The sequence below is a fragment of the Microtus ochrogaster genome, unplaced genomic scaffold (assembly GCF_000317375.1).
Source record: "Microtus ochrogaster isolate Prairie Vole_2 unplaced genomic scaffold, MicOch1.0 UNK39, whole genome shotgun sequence".
Classification (NCBI taxonomy): domain Eukaryota; kingdom Metazoa; phylum Chordata; class Mammalia; order Rodentia; family Cricetidae; genus Microtus; species Microtus ochrogaster.
Genome location: NW_004949137.1, coordinates 3,510,064 through 3,535,026, shown reverse-complemented (window position 1 = coordinate 3,535,026; position 24,963 = coordinate 3,510,064). Strand labels below are relative to the sequence as shown.

The following is a 24,963-nucleotide window of genomic DNA, read 5'->3' as shown; positions in this document are numbered from 1 at the left end:
AGAGTTCCTTTAAAAAAAGAAAAACCAACAGCCTCAAACTTTGGAGGCAGGGAGAGTCTGACTTGGATTTTTTGAAACTCCAAAGCCACATCTGCTCCACCAACGCCACACTTAATACTTCCTTAAATAGTTCCATGAATAGGGACCAAGCAGTTAAATATATGAGTTTAGACAATCATTCTCCTGCCAACCATCATAGACATGTAATTGAAGATAAACAATGCTCTCATTCTCAGAGTGAACTAGAGCCATTCTAGGGAGAACCCAGGCATATATTCCTCAAAATTTGGAACTTCCATGAAAATCAACTGCAGATCTGGGTCTTTGTTGTATTTCCTTGCCAGACTGTATACTCCTGGTAATGCTACACTTTCTTTCTCTTTCAGTAATTTTTAGAACATCAAGGATACTTCAGCACCCAACATATTTTTGTTGTTAATTTGACAAAAAGAGAACCAGGAGTAAACACATCCATGTGTCATCAAAATTGGACACAAAACATTACTATAGGAAAAAGACCTTCTTCCTGACACATTAATATACCAGAGAGGCAGCCGGGCGATGGTGGCGCATGCCTTTAATCCCAGCACTCGGGAGGCAGAGGCAGGCGGATCTCTGTGAGTTCGAGACCAGCCTGGTCTACAGAGCTAGTTCCAGGGAGAGAAACCCTGTCTCGAAAAACCAAAAAAAAAAAAAAAAATACCAGAGAGGCCCAAGGCCAGAGAAAAGGGAAACCATTAAAATGAAGGCTAGACCTGGGAGAAAACGAGGAAAGAGGCACCATAATATGGATATATAATATGAGAAAATGTATATTTTTAATATGGGAAAATAAAAAACAGTAAATACAACAAATAAATGGAACAAATAAAGAGATTATGTGAAATAACAAGTTAAAAAAAGGATGAACAATACTTTGAGAAGGAAAGAAGGCATATGGGACAGGTTGCAGGGAGGAAAGGAAATTGGGAAAAGATGTAATGATATTATACTAATGTAAAAAATTAATAAATATTGTCAATAGGTTCTAATTATTTGTATATGCGATATTTTTGCAATTAGCACTCATTCACTTTTTGTCAACTAACAATTTTGGAAGGCCTTTATTATATCTATATAACTGATGGTGAAAATTTCCAAAAATAAATACTGCTTTTCTTTTTTTGTTAAAGAAAAACGGGCTGGAAAATTTGGTAGCTCCTACGTCAGAAAGGGACACTTTCAAAAACAAACTGAATGAAGAGATGTCTGATATCAACCTCTGACCTCTAGATACATAAAGAATGTACTTGTGCCCCTACCCCCAGTTGGAATCAAAGAGGAATAAGCTTTGGAGAAACCAGGATTGTCAATCACAAGGGCACAGTTTCTTCACTAATTGATGTCTAGTCACCTGAAATGCAAGGGTGAAAAGTGATTGATCAACCTTGTTATTTCTTGCTATTCCTTTCAGAGTAAGCTTCCACCTGAATTTCCTTAATATTCTGAGCATTTTTTAGCCATATGGTGAATAGAACACATCCCTTTGAAAGAGGTCCATGGACTTTACCTCCTCCAACAGTAGACTCTACCGATAATACAGATGCTTCTCTAGGCCCTAGCCTTAGCCCTCTTTATCAGTCAATAAAATTCATTCTTACTGTAAAGATCACAGACCACAAGTTCAGTTTTTAAGTGTGTAATAAAAGTAAACCCAAGGTCAGTCTCTGGAAGATTTCAACCTAGTGCAAGATGGCCTCTAGTTTCATTCTTCATATATTGCAGATACTCCCACCACTGTCTGTATAATGAGAGGTTTGTGTGTGTAAGGGAGTGAACCAACATGCTCCTAATACACACATACACAGACATAAACACAAAGAAAGTCACTAAAATGCAGAAATATGTTGCTGTTCACAGACCAAAATTCATATGATATGTTGAAAACCAGGAGAAATATATGAAAAAGATGTTAAAGTTTTATAAAAACACAAAACAAAAAATGAAATGTCTGGTTTATTACTGGGTTATCATACAATTAAAAAATAAGAACCCCCATCATATTAGAAAAACACAGTATCACATCTATAAGTTAATTTTTAGAAGTATTTTCCTGGTCAGTGTTTGTGTATAAGTTCCATCTCAAGCCCCCTCCCCTATGAGTTGCCTCAGTCTAGACTCCACTCTGAGAAAGCCTGCCAACTATGACCCCTCCCCAGAGATACTCATGACCACTCCCACAGGGTATTTAAACAGCACCTTAGAGAACAAACACATGGTTTTCAGGTCTTTCTTCCTGGCTCCTCTCTGGGGGACTGGAAAGCCATCTAGTAGTGTTGGTATCCATTAAACCTGGGCTTTTTTTAATTTGGTTTGATTTGATCGGACTTGGATTATTGCATTGGTAGAGAAGTTTATTGGAGAGCAAAAACTTCAGTCAAAAGTTTTAGCTTAGTAGGAAAATACTTGCTTAAAAAGTCCTACATATTTTGTCCTCAGTAACTGTTCAGTAAATAAACCAACAAAAGTAAGCTATTTTTTTTTTCCTTTTAAGACTAAACTTAAATTCCTGGGTAAGGGTTTACTTGCTTGCTTTTATGTCTAAATAAAATAATGTAGGGCTGTTGACATAGTTCAGTGACAGAGTATTTGCTTATCAAGAACAAGATCCCATATTCAATGTTCTGTACTATAAAAAGAACAAAATTCTTAAAGTATCTACTAAATATTTGAGAAAATATAAAATGTTTTTTCTTTTAACATATGTAGTTTTCTACTAAAATACATGTTTGTTCCAAATAAATGCCTTAAATTTGTACTGTGTATTAAATATTAACACATATCTGAGATTTGTTAGACTTTTCTACAAATCCAAAAGATGGGAGGAGAAAGACCACTGACCCAAAGAATCATGGCCAAAGCAAACAATTAACTAAAGCAAGCTTTTATATTCATGTACATGGGCTACAACCCTCCTGCTTAAGATGGGATTCAAGAGGTCAGCATTAGGTGTGATGAAGACAAGGTTTTTATAGCTCAGGTGTAAAGTGTTTCCAAACAGGGGATTTGGCTGGCAAAACAGGCAGGATTACAGCATCATAACATAAGCATAACAATTTAGTCCCTTCTGAAACAGGTTGCAACCTGGGCAAAACAAGGTGGCCATAAAACTTTTTGAAACAAAAGTCAGGTTGAAAGATGATTATAAACAACTTTTATAAATAAAGACATGAGTATTGTTTACAAATAATGAAAGAGAGAATCATTTGTAGTTAAGGTTACAAATATGATATAGCCTAATCATGACGAAACAGGTTTAATAAAAAAGGAATGAACCTAATTTGCCTTTACTATAAGATAGCTTTTAACTCTAAGATGGAGACAGACAGGTTCTTCACAATATGTACTGATTTACAATCCTACTAATAAGTATGGACCTTCACTATAAAACTCACATCTATATATAATTTTGTTGAAATAAAATTTTTATGCTTTTTTATTTAAAAAATAAATTTCAATTATTCATTAAAGTCCTTTTAATGTTAATTTTTATTGTGACAGATCAAGCATTACCTATCTTATATTCAAATTAACTATACATTAAATACTGGTACTCTTTTATATTGATTTTATTGAGCTATGCATTTTTCTCTGCTTGCCTCCCTTCTTCCCTTCCCTTATACCCTCTCCCATGGTCCCCATGCTCCCAATTTATTCAAGACATCCTGTCTTTTCCTACTTCCCATGGAGATTAGATCTACATATATTTCTCTTGGGTCTTCATTGTTCTCTAGGTTCTCTGGGATTGTGACTTAAAGAATGCTCAACATCCTCAGCCGTTAGAGAAATCAAATAAAAACAACTCTGAGGTTCCATCTTATATCTGTAAGAAAGGCCAAGATCAAAAACACTGATGACAACTTATGCTGGACAGGTTGTGGGCTAAAGGGAACACTTATGTATTGCTGGTGGGAATGTAAGCTGGTATAGCCACTTTGGATATCAGTCTGGTGATTTCTCAGAAAAAATAGGAATTCCAGAAGACCCAGCAATACACAACTTTGGGGTATATACCCAAAGGATGCTCAATCATACCACAAGGACATACACTCAACTATGTTCACAGTAGCATTGTTTGTCATAGCCAGAACTTGGAAACAATCTAAATGCCCCTCAACCAAAGAATGGATGAGAAAAATGTGACACCTTTATACAATGGAGTATTACTCAGCACGAAAAATAATGACATCTTGAAATTTGGAGACAAATGAATGAATCTAGACAACACCACTTTGAGTGAGGTAACCCATACTCAGGACAAACATCATATGTACTCACTCACTTTAAAGAAAAATATTCTTAGAGAGAAAAAGAGCCTTTGTGTGCAAAGAATAGTCATGTGAATCTGATGACTTCCCTGGCATCCTGTGTTCCATAACTAGCAGAAGGGACTGAGTAAGAGGGATTGATAAAGCTGCTGTCTGCCTTTTTTTTTATTTAATTAAAAATTTCCACCTTCTTCCCCCCTCCCATGCCTGCCTTTTTATAAGCAGATAAAATAAAATTATTTATTGTCTCTGAGCTGTCAGGATTCTTCCACAAAAAAAGAGATTGGCCTTCATCACTGTTCTAAGTCTAAAGCAAAAAGAGTGGCCACTTAAATTACTGTGATCTGTCTACTAAGAATTGTCTCTGAGAATGTGTGGCCATAGGTCAAAACTAATTAAACTGGATGTTAAAAACACAATGCTCATATAAACGTTCAATCCTGCCATTTCATCCCTGTTTTTAACTAATAGAAATAAAAAGAAAAGTAAATTAAGAGAAATAAAAATATATGAAACAAAACTTAATGAAAATAAAAGGAAACACAGGCAAAGTCCATTGAGTATTTTTAACAATATAATAGAAAACTAATATATGTGGGCAGACATATATGTGTTTATAATAATATACACAATTTAAAAACTGTCCTTGGAATCAGGACTAAAAGTGACTTGGTCTATAAGAACCCTATCTTAAGAAATACATAGAGCACATTACATCCACACATATGTTTTGCCATGAATAAGTGATACTTCCTAACCACTGACTATATACAGAACCATTAAGTTGAATTCCAAAAACATTCCAAGTACTGAAATTATCTTTATTCTAAGCTAATCAAAATAATAGCTAGAAAAATAATTAATAGGGCTGCTATACTAAAAAAGCTAATAATCATAACTTAACATACAATATAATAAAAATAATGAAAATCTTATATATCAAAATATAGGAAATATATGCAATCTGAAGACCACTCTATATTGAGATCAGATTCCATGCATTTCTCTAGCTAAACAGGCATCATGTAAGCTACCCCATTATGGAATCAGTACCCAGTGGCCAAAGGATTGTGTATCAAGCATCTCCTGGGTAAGAAGAAAATATTAATTAGGGAATATCAAGATGGTCAATTACATACTTATATTACCATTTTACATGCACAATCCCTAAAGGTCAGCATTTCTCCATGTTTTGCTGCTGTTTATTTTAGCCTTTGTTTTGGCAAAAGACTGTGAAGTGCTATCCCTTGGTAATGCCTAACTAATATTTCATTTAATCAAAATTTTTATTTTACAATGCAGAAAAGGAGCGAAAGTAGAAAAAGACACAATGCCTAATTCTAGAATTAAGCAGAACTGAAAATTTTCTGTAAATGAAATAAAATTACAATTTTATATTTCCATAACTTATAGAACTATTTTAAACTATCTCTACTTAAGCTTTATTCCATTACACCCAAAATTACATATATTAAATAAAAAATGCACTTGGATTATTTGGATCTCAATTACTAGGCATAAAAGGCACTTTTTGAAACTTTTAGTAACAAATGAATCTGAAATATTTTAAAGCACCATTTTTTTAAAAAAATTCTACTTTAGGATCTCATTTCAAGATGTCCTAAGTAGACTTTAAGTTTAATGATTACTTGCTTAGTAGTCAATCTGTTTTTAAATTTTATATTTAATCTTCTCAAAAGGCACCATAACTAGGCACTTTTACTACATTTCTTATAGACAGTTTTTCTAATAAAAAAATTGCACAATAATGTGAATTTTCTACTTTTAGAAACCATTGCTGTAGATATTTGCCTTGTGTCTCAGATGTATGAATGTCTGAAGTTAGAAAAATATAATTCATGTATATATGAATTTGATCATTAGGTTGACTATCTTCAAATTACTAACATCTAATCACATTGGCACAATCACATCTATTTTATATGGTTCAGAATATCACTTATATACCCATTTTGTAAATAAAAAAAGAAATATTTTATATTTAACTAATAAAATTTGTTTTAAGAACCTTTTTTTTTTTTTTTTTTTTTTGTTTTTTCGAGACAGGGTTTCTCTGTAGCTTTGGAGCCTGTCCTGGAACTCCCTTGGTAGACCAGGCTGGTCTCGAACTCACAGAGATCCGCCTGCCTCTGCCTCCCGAGTGCTGGGATTACAGGCGTGCGCCACCACCGCCCGGCTTAAGAACCTTTTAAATGCTAGATGTTCTACAAGATTTGATGTATAAATGGTGCTATAATACGTATCCTGTTATATGTTCTCAATGTTTTTCTATATGGGATAAGATTTTTCAATGTAAATGTCATGCCCAAAGCAAATTTTGATGGTAGTTTAAGGAGGAATAAAGTAGCAGAGTCACCTTGCTCTGATTAAAGATACTTGCTTACATTCCCAAAGAAATAGACAATGGTTTACTTCTTGTTATACCTCAAAAAAGTGTTTACTTTTTGTTACCTTATGAACTAAGACAAAATACTGAGGCCACTTCAACTTAATTTTATATAGTAGGTTTATAGTGTTTTTATGTATTGTACCATGGCATACTTTTAAAAAATTAATGCCCTTAATTCTTTGAGAATTTTATGTGATGCATTTTGATTATATTTAACTCCCTTCTTCTCTCAAATCCTTCCCCACCATCCTACATAAGCAATTTTATTACACACAGAGATTCTCTTTTCTTCTTCCTCCTATTCTTTCTCTCTCCCTCTTTCCCTCTCTCCATCCGCTTCTCTCTGATGGGTGCAGTTTGTTTTGGGCTACTACTTCTGGGAATGCAACCTCTCTTGGAGCAGTCTATGAAGCAGGTCTCACACTATTAAAGAGGACAGCTAGCAGGTCCTCAGCTAAAGGTGGTACCTCATGTCCATGTCCCTGCCTCTGTGCTTTTTTAAAAGTCCTAGCTGCTCTTGCTGGTCTTAACAGGAGCTATTTTCTATTTTCCCTTACTGACACTAAAACCCCATATATATACACACACATACAGAGAGAGAGGGAGAGAGAAAGAAGGGGGGGGGGCTTTAATCCAACCTTTATTTTAGTATAAAAGTTGAGATTTTGGAAAGGAAATTTGTGGGTTTGGAAAAATTGGTCTCTGATATTTGGTTTGGAATTAGAAACCAAATCCACTACTGTGGTGACAACTGATCTCTTCATATTATCTTTCAAAGCAGAATTCCCAGCAACCAACTTATTCCCACATTCTTGTCCACATACAATGTGACAATAAAAAGACCTTAAAAGTTGATTCTATATCAGCTCAAAACAATTATTTGTACAGAACAGAGAAGTAAAGCCCTCAAATAAAATCACCTTGAGAGGGGGAGTTTGGGCTGCTAATTCAGGTTCTATAGAAGTACATAATATTTTTCTGAGAAGAAAAGAATTGATTCCCAAACAACATGTAACCCCTGTAGATCACATCACAGAAGTATCAGTGGTGCAATGGGTTCTGCTTCTGTAGAAGCAAAGAAAAACTATGCTAAGAATTTTAATGAACGTGTCTTTTATGTACGGCCCTGCAGTATAACCTACTTAGAAATAGTATGTGTGATGATGAGCCTACTTTTTTTTTTTTTTTTTTTAAAAAAAGTAACACTTATCTAGTTTCGTAGTACAAAACTAGGGTTGGTACCATTTGGTAGCAGAGAGAGCCATCAAAATTCTGGCTATGAAGGGTTATGGCTCTTCATCTTACATTTGGATGTAGTTCAGAAAGCTGATAGCTTTTGATTAAGTCATAGAATGTTAGTGCTTTTGGATGTTTTCTGTTTCGAGTTTTCCCCACTGATTCCAAAGTGAGAAAGTACTGTAAGGAGAAATATCTTAGTGTTTAAGATATGTTTTTAAGGGGTTCAGTGATCACCAAGTCTAAGAGGTCTAATTTATTTTATAGTAACTGTTTATTATTATTTTTATTAATTATTATATTTTTCAAGACAGGATTTCTTTGTGAAACAGTCCTGGCTCTACTAGACCTTGCTTTGTAGACTAGTCTGACTTTTGAACTCCCAGAAATCTGCCTGCTTCTGCCTCCCCATTGTTAGGATTAAAGGGATGAGCTACCACCTTGCTTTTTATTTTATTTTTAAACCACATCTTATTATATAGCCCGGAGTAGTCTGTAATTTAATCTGTAGGCCAGGATGATCACAGACATCTACTTGCTCTGCAACCTGAGTGCTGATATTAGTCATTGCTACTTCTATAACAATGATAAATTCAGTATCTATATTTACCTCCTTCTAGATAAGTATTCAGATACCAAACTATCTTACTAGCCCTACTTCCTGACAGAGTTAATTTTGAGAGAAATCATACCTTCTGAATCCCTAGCACTGCAAAAGAAATGGATACCTATATTTTTCTGATGAAGCACATTGACAAAAACGTCGAGCCATACATGTAACTATGAAAAGTACAAAACACAATCCAAAATGATGTAGGATTCCCCTCTGTATGTTGTGAATACCACTGATTAATAAAGAAACTACCTTGGACCTGCACAAGGCAGAATAGAGGTAGGCAGGGGAAACAAAACTGAATGCTGGAAGAAGGTGGAGTTGAGGAGACACCATGTAGCCGCCAGAGAGGAAAGACACAAGCTGCCAGCTGGAACCTTATTGGTAGGCCAAGAGCCTCATGAGGATGACAATGGGTGGGATCCTTCCAGAATAATATGGTACAATGGACCAAGACCCCAAGGTCACTGTGAACAGCCCCCAATTACTTTACCCAACAAAAAGTAGGAAGCAGTTTGAAAAGAACTATGCCCAAATTCCCAAATATTGTTTTAGGTATATTTCTGCTCTTGATTAAGGTATTGTGTTCGTGCAGTTCATTTAAACATTTAATGTTAAGAAATATGGGTTAATAGTCATTTCTAATAATCAAGTTTGTAATCATGTTAGGTTTTCTAGATATATAGAGATGTATTTCAGTTAGATATTCTTCAAATATTTCAAAAATCACAGAATATGGCATTTAAAATGTTTTAAGAACTTTGAACTTTTCATGATAGTGTGACACACCTGTGCCTGGCAGCACCAATTACTTCAAGAGGATGATAAATATCAAAAAGGCTCCTCGTGGAGTTTGTTAGCCATTTGGGCAAGAAACTGCTCTTGCCTGGACTGCTTGATGTTATGCTGTATAAACTGGACATGCAGGAACCACAGAGAGATGACTGGTAAAATTGCCTAAAGGTGAGATGATCCTTTGGGTTTCCTGCATCATGAAAGAGTCGACCAGACATTCTGCAGACAAAGGACATTGACAAACTGACAATATAGGTGGATCTGTCTTTAAAATTTCTTGCTTCATAGAAAAGTCTGCTGGATACTATGGGCCTGTAAGCTGAAGATGGGTACCCACAATGTTACAGAAGAACTTTACCTGACAATCCAGGCCATGAGATGTCTCTGTCAATTCAAGAGTTTTGGAGGTTGCTGACAAAGACTTCCTGTTAACTTCGGTGAAATTGTATCCGTCTGGAGTTTTTGATGGAGTTAAAGAATAGATAGTTAATAGTTTTCCTTAGTTATGATAAAAGACAAATTAGATATAAATACTGTAATTCTTGCTTGATACCTGTTTTGTTGTATGTAATTTTGTTATGTTAAGTTAAAACATTCCTTTTTAGACAGAAAAGTGGAGATGATGTGGGATTCCCTTCCATATACTGTGAATAACATTGGTTAATAAAGAAGCTCTCTTGGGCCTGCACAGGGCAGAATAGAGGTAGGTGGGGGAAAGTAAACTGAATGCTTGAGAAAAGAAGTGGAGTATCCATTGGACGGAAAACACACAAGCCATCGACTAGAACTTTGCAGTTAGGCAATAAGACTTGTGGTAAAATATCATAAAATATAAATGGATTAACCAAAGATATAAGTGCTAGTTAGCAATATGCTTAAGTTATTGGCCATGAAGTGGTGTAAATAGTATAGCTTCTGTGTGATTATTTTGCAAATCTGGGCTGCCAGGAAACAAACAAGTGGCCTCCGTCGACATCAACAGAAACTTAATTGTAAAAATATGTAAAATCTAAACCTAATGCATTATCAAATAAATAAAATAGAAGACAAGTTAACTATTGGGTAGACATATAACACACAAATTTTAATTAAGTATGGTCTATATACTCTATATTAAAGTTTTTAAAACAAAGTTTTTGAGGGGAATAAGGAAAGACAACAAAAGACTTTGACAAATTCAGTCAAGTAAATTTGAAAAATTAAGAGAATAGATTCTTCAAATTATAATTATATAAAGATAGTTAACCAGAAATGCAGGAGTAAATAAAATAAGTCCAGAAGTACAAGCAATATTTATATGGTATTATATTACCATATATAAAGTAAAATGTCCACATGGTTTTATAAATGAGTCTAAGCTGATATGTGAATATTAGAGTATTTCAATTTACAGTCTTCCAAAAAATATAAATGTAGACCATCCCAATTTACTTTATGTGATGAGTATATTGTTTATTTGAACAGTATACAGGTCAATTAATATTTATGCAAATATCTTAACTAGCCATTACAATACAGCAATAAATACAATAAATAATTCCCAGACTGTTTTTCATAAAGACTAAGTTGGATCGAATCTTTAAAAAAAGTATTTTCATTTGTTACAATAAATTAACAGATAAACAGCAAATTATGACTAGATAGTCAGGGAAAGGCAAAAATATTCAATCAACTTTATCTTGCACTCATGGTAAATCTCAGAATACGTATATAAAGCAACACTACATCTTAATAAGGAACACCTGTAACATGTGCAGAGAATGGACTATAATCAATTGTGAAATATAAGAAGCCTTCCATAAGCATCTACTGTCACAAAATTCACTTACAATCTTACAAGAAGCCATAAAAATAAAGCATATTAAATGTTTTAAAACTCAAAAGAAGAAAATGTTATTATCAATAAACATACATGGCAATCCATATATGTTTTAAAGGAATTTAGGATTACAAAAGTAGTAAGAATATTTCATAAGATTCCTAATAGAAAATAAACAAAAAAAATCAATTGAAAGTTTCATATTCTAGCAAAGTTAAAAGTATACAATTAAAAATAAATAGCATCTACTATAATAATAGTATCTTGGATGCAACAATATAAATTCTATCAAAAGACTGACAAATAGTAAAAGGAAAGACATGTCATATATACAAATTGGAACTAATTTACTATATATTTCCATACTACCAAAAGTAATGTAATGAACTTATTAGTAAGGTGCATTATTTTTACATTTTGTTAATGGAACTTTGCAAACAATGCCAAGGTGAAGGTCAAATAAGTGCTTAAAATGAAGCAATACAATGAGAAAGAAAATAAATATTCTAAGTTGTCAGATTTCAACTATACCAATAAGAATAGTAATTAATACAGTGTGGTATCATCAATGGCCTAATCCAATGATGATGTACATATCACATTAACCAAGAAAAGTTTAGTAATTTGTATATATGCAATAGTGTGTACATGAATACATATACAGTCATACAAACATATAATATTCACACTATTTTAAACTGTCTAAAATAGTTTTAAATGTAGACAATTGCAATATATTTCAAAATGAAAGCATGAACATGAATTTAATGCTGATATTATACAGCTTACACTTTTGACATAGAATAAATGTAAGATACTGTATCTATTGTACTTGAATTTAGAAAGTTCTATACTTAATATATTACAAAAATAAATACAAAATGTCATGGAAAAGTCATAAAAGTCAAGTGACAGATACTGAAGGGAAACTAAACAAACTGTCTTTTGAAGTTTGAATACGTAGAAAGTAATACTTCAAAAATAAACATATTAACCAGAAAGTGTGATTTTGCTTCCTTGTGCTGCTCAGTATATATTAAATTATAAAAATGTATTGTCCTTGATCTACATATTTTAGTTCTGTATGTTCTGTAAATATTTAAGTATTTTATTATTGTGAAATTTATATCACACATGAGTTTGCCTTCTTTTTGAGCATAGCCCTTTCCTTTCTTTCTCTTAGAGAACTGTAAGTGATTACTCAAAACATATTTTTCTATTAATTTTCACACTTTGAAATATATTTTTATTGACTCTAAGGAACTCAGAGCTAGAAAACTTTGACAGAAAACATCACTCAATAAATTATATGAATAATGTTTATAGAAGTTTCCCTCTTCAATTTAAAGAGGATAAAGAAAATATTGAAGCAAAACTTGTGAAAATTTACTCTGCCAATCACACACACAAAAAAAAAAGCCTTGCAACTCCAAGTTAATGGAGCTTTCTGAGTTTTGTAATGTGTATTTATTGTGTCCAATAATGAGATATTGTAGATAGTTTTATAGCTGTTTTGAAAGAGAAATAACTTAATTTCCTGCTACTAAGGAAGGAAAGGAGGGAGGAAGACAGGGAGGGAGGGAAGGAGGGAAGGAGGGAGGGAGGAAGGGAGGGAGGGAGGGAGGAAAGAAGAAAGAAAAAGGAAAGAGAAATAACTAAGTGAGTGAACATTTCAGTTTGTTTTGGCCATTATAGATATTTGTGCACTTAAACCAAGTGCAATTCTATTGCATTCTACATACCAATAAATTAGGAAGAATTCTCAAGATAATTAGTAATTGAAAATTAACAGCAAAAACTATCATACTTATATGGAATGTTATTGACTATACATTTGAAATATTTAATGGAAATTGTTAGTGACTTCATAATTTAGTTGTATTGTTTCTTTAAAACAAATGAAACTTTCCTGCAAGTTTTGTGATATAGAATATCAAGGTACCAAATCAAAATAGTTCAATTAAGCTAAGAACAGCAATGCTGTAAAGTTCCACACAACTAGAGCAGTTTTACAATAAAATCTATCTCCTCAATTAAAATGCAGTAATAAATGATCATATATTAAAAACCAAGTATCAGTAAAATATGACGGTAATCTTTCAATATAGTAAAATAAGGATTAAAGTATAATCTCTACCATATTACGCCTTGGTGAAGTATTGTTTATGTAGGTGTTAGAGACTGTAATTCAGATAATTTGCTTTATGTGGTTCCTTTGACAGTGTGGAAAGTCAGTGTTGTGAGCTGAACTGGCGCTTTAAAATGGAAAGACATCAAGGCTGCCTAGTGTGCATGAGTTTTTTTCTTTCTCCTTAAACAATAAAGAATAAGGTATAAAGTCCAGCATTTTAAAAAGGAAGGAATAGAAAAATGTGGGAGAATATGATACATCTGGATAATCAGAAATCCTGAAATATTTGAAATCTAAAATTAGGATTAACACACTTGAATTAAGACAGTCACAACAAAAGGCAGAGAGATACAGACCTAGTTTAAAAAGCATTAAATAAGAAAGCAACTGCAATGGAAAAAGTGCTTAGATTATAGTTTTTTTTGAGTTTCATCTACTCTAATATTTTAAGATCTTTTAAAATAGTTTAAATAATAATGTGAGCATAAGAATGCTAAATAATTGCTTCCTGCCTTCTTCCTTCTCTCTCACTCCATAAATTCCCCCCTCCGCTTTCTCATATTTTCTCTTTTCCCTTCTAGCATTGTGCACAAAACAAAGAATAAAAAAGTAAAACATTTTATATATTAAAAAATAATTTTTACATATAGGGTTAACTGTTAGTCACATATCATGGACTTCAAATTAGTACAGACTATTGTAAGGGAAGATATTTGAAAATTCTGATTAGATGGTTCCTCCCTTGATGCAAGGTCTATAGTACAGTTTTCATAATACATCCCGTGGACAGAGATTTAATGCTGGGTATTATGGCTATTTGGAGGCACTTGTGGTTGTGAGAGTATTAGGGAAAGGAAAGAAAAATGAATTAAGACATACTTTATACTGCTATTACTAGAAAGTCCATCCTCCCCTCAACCCCATTCTCTCTCAGCAATTTTCTTTACCAAGAATCCTTTGATATTAAGTGTTTGAACCATAATCACATGTTAAATTAGTTGGGTAGGACTGTTAAATAACTACCAATATTTTTATTCAAGTGAATCAAACATAAATTCTAGCACCAGAAAAACTTCCTGTGTCAGTATTTCAATAAAACACTCATCAGTTTTAAGAAAATCATTTGACTTGAATTTCAAATTTTTTATACATAAATACCACAAAGAATTTTAAGGGTTGTATATATGTTACATATGAAAATTTTTTTTTAGTTATTATTCCTGAATGTAAACCTACCAGGAACCAGGGGATGGGTGTAAAGTGCACATGAGCATCATAGACAGATTCTTATTATTTAAGGTTATAGAGCTTAGAATAATGTTAGTAGAGCAGAAGGAAGGTTGCCCATCACTGAAGTGGGGGATTTCCAAGTCTATTAGGTGAATTTGCAGATATGGGCCTTAACATCAAACATGCCTGCATTCTCCAATTTGCACTCATTTAGTGTCACAAAAAATGTCATGGACCCAAAGACATAAAGAGTTGCATGACAAAATTATTTCGATCATAGCCAAATTGCCTTTAGCACTTCATTTTTATATCATTGGGGAGTCTTACTTATGATCTTACTCTGTTTTCTTACCTGCGTGACTGGAAAAATGTATGAAACACCAAAAAATAAAAAACCTAAAATTCCTATGTCTATAGACATCACTGAATCCACTTTGAAAATTGAATGAACTAAACACATTGCTTATGTTAAATACAACATAAATCCAAATAATTATATAGTGCAAATACCAAGACTAAGGATGTATTTGCAAAATACATCTACAAAATTGCCTGTCATCAAAATTAAAGTCATTTAGATCTTCCTGATTGTTTGGATTTTTTTTTTTTGTTGTTGTTGTTTTGTTTTTCGAGACAGGATTTCTCTGTGGCTTTGGAGCCTGTCCTGGAACTAGCTCTGTAGACCAGGCTGGTCTCGAACTCACAGAGATCCGCCTGCCTCTGCCTCCCAAGTGCTGGGATTAAAGGCGTGCGCCACCACCGCCCGGCCATTTGTTTGGATTTTTTTTCCTGCTAAAATAATGTAAAATAAATAGAAACATTAGATAATTTATTCAAAATAAATAAACAAGAAATGGGTCAATACTCAATATCCTGGCATATTTGAGAATATTAAGTATACTCATATCTCATTGCTATTTTTTTTCTACATTTTTCTTCATCATTAAAAGCTTTTCCAGTTATAATCAAAGACTGTATGTAAAAACTGCAGTATATTACTCAAAATAGACAGGCACCATACATCAGGAATGTACATACATCATGATACACAAATTTTCTGATCAATGATATCAATTAAAAGTTCAGTCAATGAGATTATAACATGAAATTATGTGGACTATTTAACACGTGCTAATATGTGAAAGAAACAAAAATGGTTCTTTGAAGACAGTTGCATAGGGAAGCTGGATAGGTCCTGACATCTCTCAAAACTTGATAAAACATTGTTTTATTCTTAGGAGGCAGTTAGTTCTTACATTTGTCTAAAGAAACCAACTGTGTGATTTTGTGTAATCAAGGCCTAATATGTACATGTCATTGCATCCTCTTGATAAAAATCATAAATTTAAGCATATTCATAAATTTAACAACCAGGATTTAAAAAAATCAACTCTAAGTGAGGTTTAGCTTGAGGATAGGTTATTTTCTATTATCTAGATTTGAATACTGTATGATTAATGTTTCCCTACTTTATCAGTTGATCGCCTAATTTTCCAGTATTTCCAAAGCTACTTTTAATGAGTTGTACAAATTAAGCTTAAATGTCAAGACATTGATAAGGGAATGACTTTTACAGATAGGCCATTTTAAATGGCTCTATTATCTATAAACTGTAGTAGGAGTGGAGGGTTGCTTCCTGCCACCCGGCTCCAAGCCACCGGCTAGCTTTACCCAAAATAATTACACGGAAATTGTATTCTTTTAAACACTGCCTGACTCATTAGTTCCAGCCTCTTACTGGCTAATTCTCACATCTTGGTTAACCCATTTTTAATGATCTGTGTAGCACCACGAGGTGGTAGCTTACCAGGAAGGATCTTAACTAGCGTCCATCTTGGAGAGGAGAGCTATAGCATCTGTGTCTCACTTCCCTTATTCCCAGCATTCTGTTCAGTCTACTCCATCTATCTAATTTTCTGTCCTATCAAAGGGCCAAGGGAGTTTTTTTTTTTATTAACCAATGAAAGTAACACATAGACAGATGACCCTCCTCCATCAATAAACAATAAAATATGGTAATAATCCTATTAACAAATTATTAATAAGTTCAGAGGGCATTCAAAGCGAAGATGTGCCAGAAGTGTCACTCACCTTAAGTACTCAAATTGTAAGGCAGCAGGTCTTAGGCAATAGCATACTCAGGCAAATTCAGTGTATTCCTTTCCTACACACAACTCTCTTCTGAGGGGATCTGTAAAGTTATCTTCAAACTTCCATTTTGGAAATAACTATGAAAATGGCTGATGTCTTACATTTTCTCTGAAGTGAGGAAGTTTAGCTCTAAATTGCTCTGTGGAGTTCAAAGCTATGTTCCACTATGATTATCGGTAAAACATTCCCATATCCCTTCTCAAAAACCACTCAGTCTATTTTCTCAATCTCTTCTTCCTGTTTTCCTCCACATAACCTACTTACCACCTTCTGCACAAGGGTGCATTTCCGTACAATATGCAGAAGTAGCTTCACTGTGTTTTCTGTGCTGTACCCATTTCTAATTCTCACTTTAGTATGATGTAATACTTTTCCACCCCAGTGCTTTTCTACTTGCTCTGACTTAAGGTCATATTCTGAAAACGAATAGCTGGGAGACTCTGACCAATAAGAAAATAGTGCTATCATCCATGTAGTAATTTTACATGGACATTTGCTGAGAAACCTGAGAGAAGAGTAATGCTCCTTCAAAATATAAACGTAGATTTGAGTCTTCAATCTATATTGATTATTATTCATTTTAATATGAAGGGAACATTATGAGTCCTGTGAAGCAAAAACAAATGTAGGGGACATGTAACAGTTCCACTCATGCCATAATAGAAGAAAAGAAATAACAGCTAAGTTAGATTCAGCTAAAAATAACATATGTATAGCTTTATCACTCTGATAAAATTTTATCATTTAGATAAAAGAACAAACTACTGAGACAGAACTGCTTTTATCTAGATCAGAGTGACAGAATCTGAATGTTAGAACTTGGGGAAACTGTAGTTTGAAAGAAACATCAGAAGAAAACTGCAATCTGCATAGACTCTCACCAAACCCCAATGCTGGTAATGTTCATATAGCACACTGTAAATACTCCACTGGCCTATAATAGCACAGCATTTTTGATTTCAGAAACTACTAAGCAAAATGAGTGAATATTTTATATTCGCTACATTTATAAGATGCAGATGGTAAAGGAAACAGATGCCTCTAACATCATCTCTCAATTGGCTTCAACTTTTGCAAACACTGGCAGCCTATAAATTCACTCAGAGGATACAGGATAAGGCTTTCTGATTCTGTTTCTAGCATCCAGCCTTGCCAGCACCACCCCAGCCCACCTGCAACAACAATGAATGACAACCACTGTCAGTAGACTTCTGCTTCTTTCTTTGAGTCAGAGTGGTAATACAACAAAACTAAATTTGATTTTAAGTCTGTGTCAGTCTTTAATACAAAATTAATCATCAGGGAAAGGGGCTATAGGAACAGCTTTATCACTAAGCTGTTTTGTAGTTACTAAAAACTACCTGTTTTTTTGAAAATGACAGAAAGGCCACATGAAGTGGTCATGGTATGATGGTGAAGAATGATAGCTTCAGGCAGGGAAATAAAAGCGTTTGAGGAGAGCAGCATTTCCAAAATAATACACTGAATTTCAACATGCTCTGTTCACAATCTTATTTCTTGAGTAAGAAAAGAAAAAAAAAGCCTATAGTCTATATCTTTGTCTATATTTACTGAAAGTTCTAATAGAAATCTTTATCATTTCCCCAGTGATTTCAAAGAACATTATACAAAGTACAAGAAATTCATTTTTTTATTTCATTTTTTCTTTGTGCTAGAAGACCTTTTCTTTTTTTTAAATATTTATTTATTTATTATGTATATAATATTCTGTCTGTGTATATGCCTTCAGGCCAGAAGAGGGCACCAGACTTCATTATAGATGGTTGTGAGCCACCATATGGTTGCCGGGAATTGAACTCAGGACCTTTGGAAGAGCAGGCAATGCTCTTAACCACTGAGCCATCTCTCCAGGCCTAGAAGACCTTTTCAAAAGATAAGGAACCTATGTAGTTCATTTTAAGAGCAAGAAATGACTGGGCAAAGCAGCAATTGCAAGGCCTTTCATAGTGTTTTAGGTGCCAAGATAGATTAGCACAGTTACCAAAGAAGGTAAGTTAAAGTACATTAAAATCTCCCTACCTTCCCAGATACCATAATATATACTTCTGTAGCACAAACATTTTAGCAGAAAAAAATCAGAAATCAAGGCAAGGAAAGTGGAAACATAAAAATAAACCCTACTAGGCCAAATAGGCTGCTTATTTTTTAAAGTCTCTTTTTGTGCAAATAACAGATTGAACACACACACTCTCCCCACACATACACACTTGTACAAGAATAAACAAAATTATCTAGTTAATAGTCACAAAGTAGGTTGGGATATATTAGTGCAAAATTTTGCTGACCTGCAGCATTTAATCCATAAATTTTGGATATCCTAGACGATCCATCAGTGTCCAGCAGATATTTTCAATTATTTTAATTTCATCTCTAGGCAAGTTTTGTTTCCAAATATTAGTATTAGATGGTGATATTTCCCCCTCAAAAGGAAGATAAAAAAGGTTTGTGGAAGTGGCAAACAGTATTTGGTTTAAACTAGAAGGAGACAAAGGAATTCCAAGAAATGCAAAAATTCTTTCTGTAGTCTTCTGAGGAAATTGAACAATATCTTCAAACTTGACCAGCTGGTAATTGGTAGGCAGCAAATCTGTATTTATTCTCAAAGCTGCTGCAGTGTTTGCTAGCCACAAATGAGATAGTAAAGAGACAGTATTTGACTGGGATGTTTCTAATTCTTTCTTCAGTGATTCATACTCAAAAGCATAGCCTGAATTTAAGTTACATTTGCTTTTACCTTCCTCTATGTTAAACAATTTTGCTAAGTGCTCTGGTACATTTTTCAAAGAATAAAGACTTGGTTTACTACCATATAGCATTGAATAGATCCAGGATCGAGGGTCTCGTACTATGTACAAAGCCCGCATTGAAGTTCCTAAAACTTCCTGAAAAAAATGAAGCTTCAATGTCCAGCTTCCACTACTTAAACTGAGCACAGGACGAGCACTTGGGTAATAAACTAGGTGTCTCCTCAAGGCTCTAATATATTCAGTATCTCTATCAAAAGATCCTTTCACTTTACTTCTTTGTTCCGGCAAAAACTCTCTCCTTTTCAATTTTCGTTTTTTGTCCTTATTAGCTGCAAAATATTGAGCAAGTTTATTCCTACCTGTTTCACGAAGATGAATATTTTGCAAATGAAATTTTGTGTCCTGGACCAAAGACAGCAGCCACCCTCGAAGAAGATGAAAATGCCCAGTGCGGATATCTGATACTTTCCATTCACAAGCATCTACAAATGAGTCAATTTCAAATTCAGTTTCAGGAATATCAATGTAGGCTGTAGGTATTCTGATGTAGAGAAAATCACTACTGTTGAAAAAAACTTGTTTCAGAATTTCAGCTCCTGAACCAGGGAGTGAGGTAATAACAACATCAGGCAGATCTACATGCTTCCCTTCAGAGATTATGGTCTTCTCATTTGTCTTGGTTTCAGTCCTTGTCCATTTTGCACAAATGGGCTGAGTACAAGTGCTCCACACATCCAGAAACTCAATAAACCACAAAGCAATAACAAGTATTAATACACAGCGCATTAGCTTTCTAAAAGAAAGGTAGAACCGCCACTGAAAAGTTAAAATAACCAAACAAATACACAAAATGAATCCAACTGCTATATTAAATTTAAATCCAAAAGGGAAAATAACTTTATCATGTCTTATAGGGTTTACTATTGCTTGAGTCCCTAAACCAAATCGGGTTATTTGGCCTTGATTAGCCACACTGGCAAAACCACCAAATCCCAGGTAATCAAATCTCCTTTTCAGATTTTGATAGTCAGTTATAACAGAAACACTATGTTCAGTATTATTGACATTTAGAGAAATCTGAAGTCCAGAACTAGAACTGTCAATAAATTTGCAGCTAGAAACATTTATATATGGACCATAAAATACATAAGCAATTCTTGTGATTGTGGATTCCATATGAAATGTAACATTAACAAACTGAGTCCACCTTTTCTTAAACTCAGCAGCTTGTTCTGCTTCCTGTATATTAGCCACAGGAGTGTTACCATGATGATCAAACCAAAACATTTTATAGTGTGCATCCCACACATCCATCATGGCACCATTATACCTATTCATAAACCTGTATGGGATGTATTTAAAATCAATATCCAAATTATGAAAGAAGGCACTGACAGAATTTATTGGGGATGTTTCCTGCCTTTCAATGTGGTCAACAACAAGTAGAGTTTGAGAATTTAAGAGAAGTAAAGCACGATAGACACTTTTTAGTCTCATTGCTGAAGAATAAGCAGCCACTGCTTCCCCACTTACAAACATCATTTCTCCATGTTGTGAAGCAGTAATAACTTCCCCAGCTGCATCACCAACCTCTTCACCAGTCCACTTGAGCCACTGTGCACATTCTCCCAGTTGACCTTCCCAAGGTTTATTACACTGGCTTGATGGTGATGGGGCAAATACCAACACATTGTTAAGGTGGCTTAACTTTGGTCCATAAAGAGCCTCAGAAACAAATACTTGTCCATTGGGGGCAAAAGTAAATGAATTTTGATCTGGATGTTCATGTCCTGGGTTAAAGCTTCTCCATCCATCAATCCAGGAATATGGCTGAAAGTGAACTATGTCATACACAGCTCGTCCTCCCAATTTCCCAGATTTAAAGGACACAAAGGTATTGGCCTGTGTACTTGGCAGTCCAGCCCCATAAGTCACAACACCCCAGTTAGGGAATGTGTGCATTTTAGCTGTACCAAAGTCAACAGGAGGCTGTGGGAGAAGCTTTGGATCATACCAGATGTATTCAGTATGAAGAGTACTCCACCTTTGGGAAGTGGAAGGAACCATTGGTCCATCCTTAGGTCGATGCTTTCTAATTTGCTGAGCTAACCAATTTCCAGCTCCATTTCTTAAAATGAACTTATCCAAGAAAACTAGCTGGCTCTCTGGACCATAAAACCAATTATAATTGGAATCTGCTACACCTATAGTTCTTTGATAGCCTGGTAAAAGCGTAGCATAATAAAACCAAAAGTGCATTTTTAACCAGTTATTATCCAAGTTGTTGATGTTAAAATGGCGCTGTGCTAAGAAAACATACTGTGTAAGTGATTTTGAGGTATAGCTTCCATAGGCTACACCTTCATCCAAAGAGCCATCTACAATATGATTCAAGAGAAACATAGTCTTTTCCATAACATCAACAACATCTTGCTTCCATATATGTGCTTTAGATCCTTTATCTACTCCAGTAACCAATGCACCTATGAGCAATGCTATCATATTTGTAGCTTGGTGGTTATGAAGAAGTTGTTTGCCCCATGAGCGAATCTTTGAATATTCATACATTTCCTCAGTAACAATCCGTATTTTTTCTAGGTATTTTTGTTTTCGCTGATTACCTAACAGATTATACAAAAAGTCAAAGGCAGTGGCAAAGCCTGTTAAAGAATGGCCAACTGGAACCTCATCCCCTGGTGCACTCTCAACTAGCCAGTCTTTGTAGCTAACCATCCTGTCCATGTAGTCCAAGATAAATTCAAAGGCAACTTTGTCTTCTGGACATAATAAACAATACAGTGCTAAAGGAGGAAGATTATTACCATATATTTCATTCCACTTGGCAGCAAAATCAGCATGCTTGGGTGGAGGTAGGTAGTATGTTGGATTAGACAGCATAATTGTCACTGCACTTCTGATAGCTCTAAAAAGATGCAAATGGCTTGTACGAGAATTTTGTCTCATTGTTTGTACATCTGCAGCATCAAAATACAAATTTGGGTGAAGTTTTTGGTTAGATCTGAAATCTTCTAATTTCTGTTTCTTAAACTGTTGTATACCATCTGTGAAAACTGCCCATCCAGAGTAATTGCTCACAGATTCTTCGCAAGTAGAAAAACTAAACATCATTGTTAAAAATAGGAAATGTCCTGTAAACATTAACGCCATGATCCATCAGGAAGATCTTTCCTTAGGCATATACGTTAAACACAGTGTTTAATATGTTTCTCATCTGGTTATTATAAATTATATATTAAATATCTTGATAAAACAGATTTTATACCTCATAGGCTGTGAAATCCAGATATTTAGCTGATCCAAAGCAAAGAACATTGCTATGAAAGGAAAACTTACATCATATCTCTGTGTCCCTGGCAGTTTTGCATCCAATAAAATAAAACTTCAAGGAATATGAGTGCCTCCAACGTTTTCATAATGCACAGAAAACAGCAGTGTAGTCAGAAAATACCAGGAATCCAGCATTTATTTTCTTTACTTAATCTAATTAACATATAAAATCATGGGAAAAAAGAGAAAAATCCCAAAATTTAAATAAAGCTGTTTGTAGCATGTAGCATAAAAAACCATCCTTATTGATTTACTCACCACACAAACAAGGTATGTTTCTGTTTGTTACCAAAGAGAAGTCCTTCTCAGAGTGAGCAAACTTTATTATTTCTTATTTCTCTCAGAGTCTTGGTCTGTGATTTGTTTCTTCCATTTTGGGGAGCAAAATATTCCAAATAGTTGTTCAAAGTCCTACATGATCAAAATTTCTGCCTTCATTTCAAATATCTTTTTAAAGTATTTCAAAATTTTCCTTGTACCAAATGTACAAATGTATCTGTACCTCTGGAAGAATCTAAGCTCTTCAGTATCTAGGTGCTCGTCTTCAAATCATAACCAACAACTGGGGAAAAAAATTCCCCTTTCAGCAAAATTAAAGACTGTTTTCTGTTCCTTTTTCATGTCACTCCTCTCTGTGTGAATACAAAAAACAAAAACAAAGCAAATCTGTAAGGCTACAGGTCTCTTGGGTGTAGAGATTAACTAATGATTTAAATAGTTTAAGCCATTTAATAAAAATGTATCACAGTTAAAAATCTTATATTATTTGCAATCTAACATTTCTCATGTTTTCCCCATATTTTCATAAACACATAGATCCCAGTTAATATTAGCTGAGAAGAAACAACTACAAGACATATTTCATATCTCAGAGTGTTTGTTTCAGCTATTTAAACGTTTCTATTCACACGTCATCATCATACAGTTATTTTGGTTATGAAAGGTAAAAGTCAAAATGTCCCCTTAAAATTATTATTCAAAGTTTAGCTTTTAAAGAATCAGAATGTCGGTTCATGAAACAAGTTATTTTCCTTAGGAGAAATTGCGACTATTGGGTAGGAGGCTCTGTTGCTCACCTGTAGCAGCTGCCTCACCAGAGGGCGCGCAGACTCGGGGTTAAGGTACAGGCCTCTCCTTTGCCGTCTTGAATTTGAGAGACCCTCACTAAGTTTCAATTAGGCAAGTCTCCTTTCTGTAGGGAACAAACACTTCCAGCAGTTTCCTGGCCTGCCTCATCTGTTGCACATTTTAATTCGTGTCTTCAGAGCGATCGCCCTTCTGCTCAACTCCCCACTTCCTGACCTGTGGCTGTGAACACGGCCACCTCAGCTCACCTCCACGCCGCCGGCGACCGTCTTCGAACCGAGCTGGGCCCCAACAAAGGCAAAGGTGGGGACTTCAGGAGAGCGTGGTTCTCGGAAGGCCGGGCTGCGGGGACCGAGAGCTCCGCGGCGACGCCGACGCGGGGCCTGCACAGGCAGCAGCCGGGTGAGGCCTCCTCAGCGCGGGGGGCCTCTGGGTGTGGAGTCTCCGCACCCGGACACGCCCGCCCGTGAGGAAGGCTGGGGCCCGCAGGGGCGGCTCCGCGGGCGGAAGGCAAAGCGTGGGCGGCGTGCGAGCGAGCGGAGGCTCGTTCTGCAGCTGCGCCCCGCCACAAAGGCCCGGAAGTCCTACTCAGCCGAGCGCACAGCGGTTGCCAGGGCCGCGGAGGGAGAGAAAAGGCAACGAGGGCCGGAGGGTGGGGGCGGGGCCTGCCGCGCGGAGGCGGGTCTGGGGCCGGAGGGTGGGGCGGGGCCTGACGCGTGGTAGCGGGTCTGGGGCCTGCAACGAGGGCCGGAGGGTGGGGGCGGGGCCTGCCGCGCGGAGGCGGGTCTGGGGCCGGGTGGGGGCGGAGTCTTGGGGGAAGGGAGAGACGCGCGTCGCAGGCCCGCAAGCCAGGGCGGGGCGCTGTAGGGAAAGCTGAGGTCTTGGTGAAGGCCTAGGAGGCACATTCTGTACCAGAGTGTGTGTCTAGACAGTTTGGCAGATTTGTTGGAAGTTTGGAAGCCCGTTTATTGAAGATCTGTCTGGCCTGTTGATCTGACCTTTTGGTCATTAGACAAAGACAACTGTAAAACGTCTAAATAGAACAGAAAGGAGTTGTAATTGAAAATAA

At 35.4% G+C, this 24,963-nt stretch overlaps 1 protein-coding gene across 7 annotated transcripts in view; it reads right to left on the bottom strand.

The window, feature by feature from the left end:
- Positions 1 to 24,565, bottom strand: part of Dsel (dermatan sulfate epimerase like) — a 33,231-nt gene extending 8,666 nt beyond the window's left edge. Inside the window, exons 1-4 of one of the 7 annotated variants that reach the window (XR_003378878.1) lie at positions 23,885 to 24,565; positions 23,067 to 23,440; positions 22,815 to 22,961; positions 9,720 to 9,814 (exon numbers count right to left, since the gene is read on the bottom strand). Coding sequence is in view for 1 of the 7 variants with exons in the window: in XM_026790047.1 (XP_026645848.1) it covers positions 19,008 to 22,628 (3,621 nt within the window). In the remaining 6 variants the exon portion in view is untranslated. The other 6 variants (XR_001229454.2, XR_003378879.1, XR_003378881.1 and 3 more) reach the window with 6 other exon arrangements.
- Positions 24,566 to 24,963: the final 398 nt, after the last annotated feature.